This window comes from Ischnura elegans (assembly GCF_921293095.1).
Source record: "Ischnura elegans chromosome 13 unlocalized genomic scaffold, ioIscEleg1.1 SUPER_13_unloc_3, whole genome shotgun sequence".
Taxonomy (NCBI): Eukaryota; Metazoa; Arthropoda; class Insecta; order Odonata; family Coenagrionidae; genus Ischnura; species Ischnura elegans.
This window is the reverse complement of record NW_025791659.1, coordinates 6,693,061-6,694,661: the sequence shown is the minus strand read 5'-3', so window position 1 is coordinate 6,694,661 and position 1,601 is coordinate 6,693,061. Positions and strand designations below refer to the sequence as shown.

At 45.8% G+C, this 1,601-nt stretch overlaps 1 protein-coding gene across 1 annotated transcript; it reads left to right on the top strand.

Annotated features, from left to right (window-relative positions):
• LOC124172981 lies at positions 1 to 399 on the top strand. Its single transcript, XM_046552512.1, has one exon. The coding sequence runs from the start codon at positions 1 to 3 to the stop codon at positions 397 to 399; it is 399 nt and encodes a 132-aa protein (XP_046408468.1).
• The last annotated feature ends 1,202 nt before the right edge of the window (positions 400 to 1,601 follow it).

The window sequence follows — 1,601 nt, the reverse complement described above, 5'->3', positions numbered from 1 at the left end:
ATGCTCGTCAGTTTCGACGTGGAGTCCCTATTCACCAATATACCTATAGAAGAGGCCGTCGAAATCACCAAGTCTCTCGTCGCTGAAGGACTGGCAGAAGACATTCCGAAAATGGTTGAGTTCTGCCTTACTAACTCCTGCTTTGTGTGGAATGGAACCTTTCACGGGCAACGGAAAGGAGCAGCCATGGGTTCACCATTATCGCCAATCATTGCCAACCTCTTTATGGAAAAACTCGAGGAGAAGGCCCTGCGGACATATGAAAAACCTCCAAAAATGTTCCTGAGATATGTCGACGGCACTTTTGTCGTGTGGCCGCACGGAAAATCTGAACTGAACAATTTCTTACGGCACTTGAACATCCAAAACAGCTCCATCAACTTCACCATGGAGATATAAGAAAACGGTCGGTTACCCTTCTTGGATGTACTTGTCTCCAAAAAACAGAATGGAAGGCTTGGCCACTCAGTGTACCGTAAGCCAACGCACACAGATCAGTACCTGAATGCCCACCACCACCCTCAGCAGAAGAGAGCCACCTTTAGCACTCTCTACCAACGTGCTTTTTCGATTTGCGACGGAGACTCCATTGAGAACGAGAAACGCCTCATCATCAATGCCTTCAAGAAAAATGACTTCTCTGTCCACACTATTGTCAACATGGTCGCGAAGGAAGAGAAGAAGCACAAACAACTTGCCCAAAAAACGACCGCCGAAAAAACGGAGCGGGATATAGAAGTGAAGAAAATCTTCAATTATGCCGTAATTCCCTATGTAGCCGGGACATCCGAAAAAATAGCAAGAATTCTGGGGAAACATAATATAGTGACACGTTTTAACTGTGTCACGAAGACATCCAACCTCCTATGCAAGGCCAAGGATCGCGTGCCCATGAATACCCAAAGCGGAATATACGAAGTTAAGTGCTCTTGCGGAGACTCATACATCGGCCAAACATCAAGAGCCATGAAAATCAGAATGCAAGAACACCTAAGGGCCACCAAAAATAGACAGTTTCGGTTATCCGCCATCGCCGAGCACGTATGGGAAGGACCAACACACGATGTGGACTTCGAAAGCGCTAAAATCATCGCTAGAGAAAAACATTACTTTCCACGACTCATACGAGAGGCAATAGAAATCGCGAAAACATCCACTTTCAACAGGGAGGACAGCTATTCGCTCTCAAACACCTGGAAGAGACTCTTACCCACGGACCAATCAGAACGCACCTAGCCCAAACCAAGGCCTATATAAGACGGGCAAAAAACCTGCATCCGATACTTCGTACCTGAAGACGCTAGCTGCAACGCCGGCGAAACTGTCGTCTTGAAGATGAATCGACGCGGAGGTCAACCCGGAAACCTGGCTACGCATGCTGCACCACCCCGCGAAAGTCTCCATCTACACATTTAATGTTTAATTAAAATGCCTGTTAATCAGTTAATCCTGATACCGAGTAAGGCACAAGAAATTAGTTCAAAAGAATGTCTTCCTGTATTGATTCATTGTTGCTATACAAAATAGTGGTAAACATTGGAAGAAAGGTAGGTCATATGTTTTGGCTTTCACGCCGTTGCTTCCGTTTTTCTTAGTGTAGT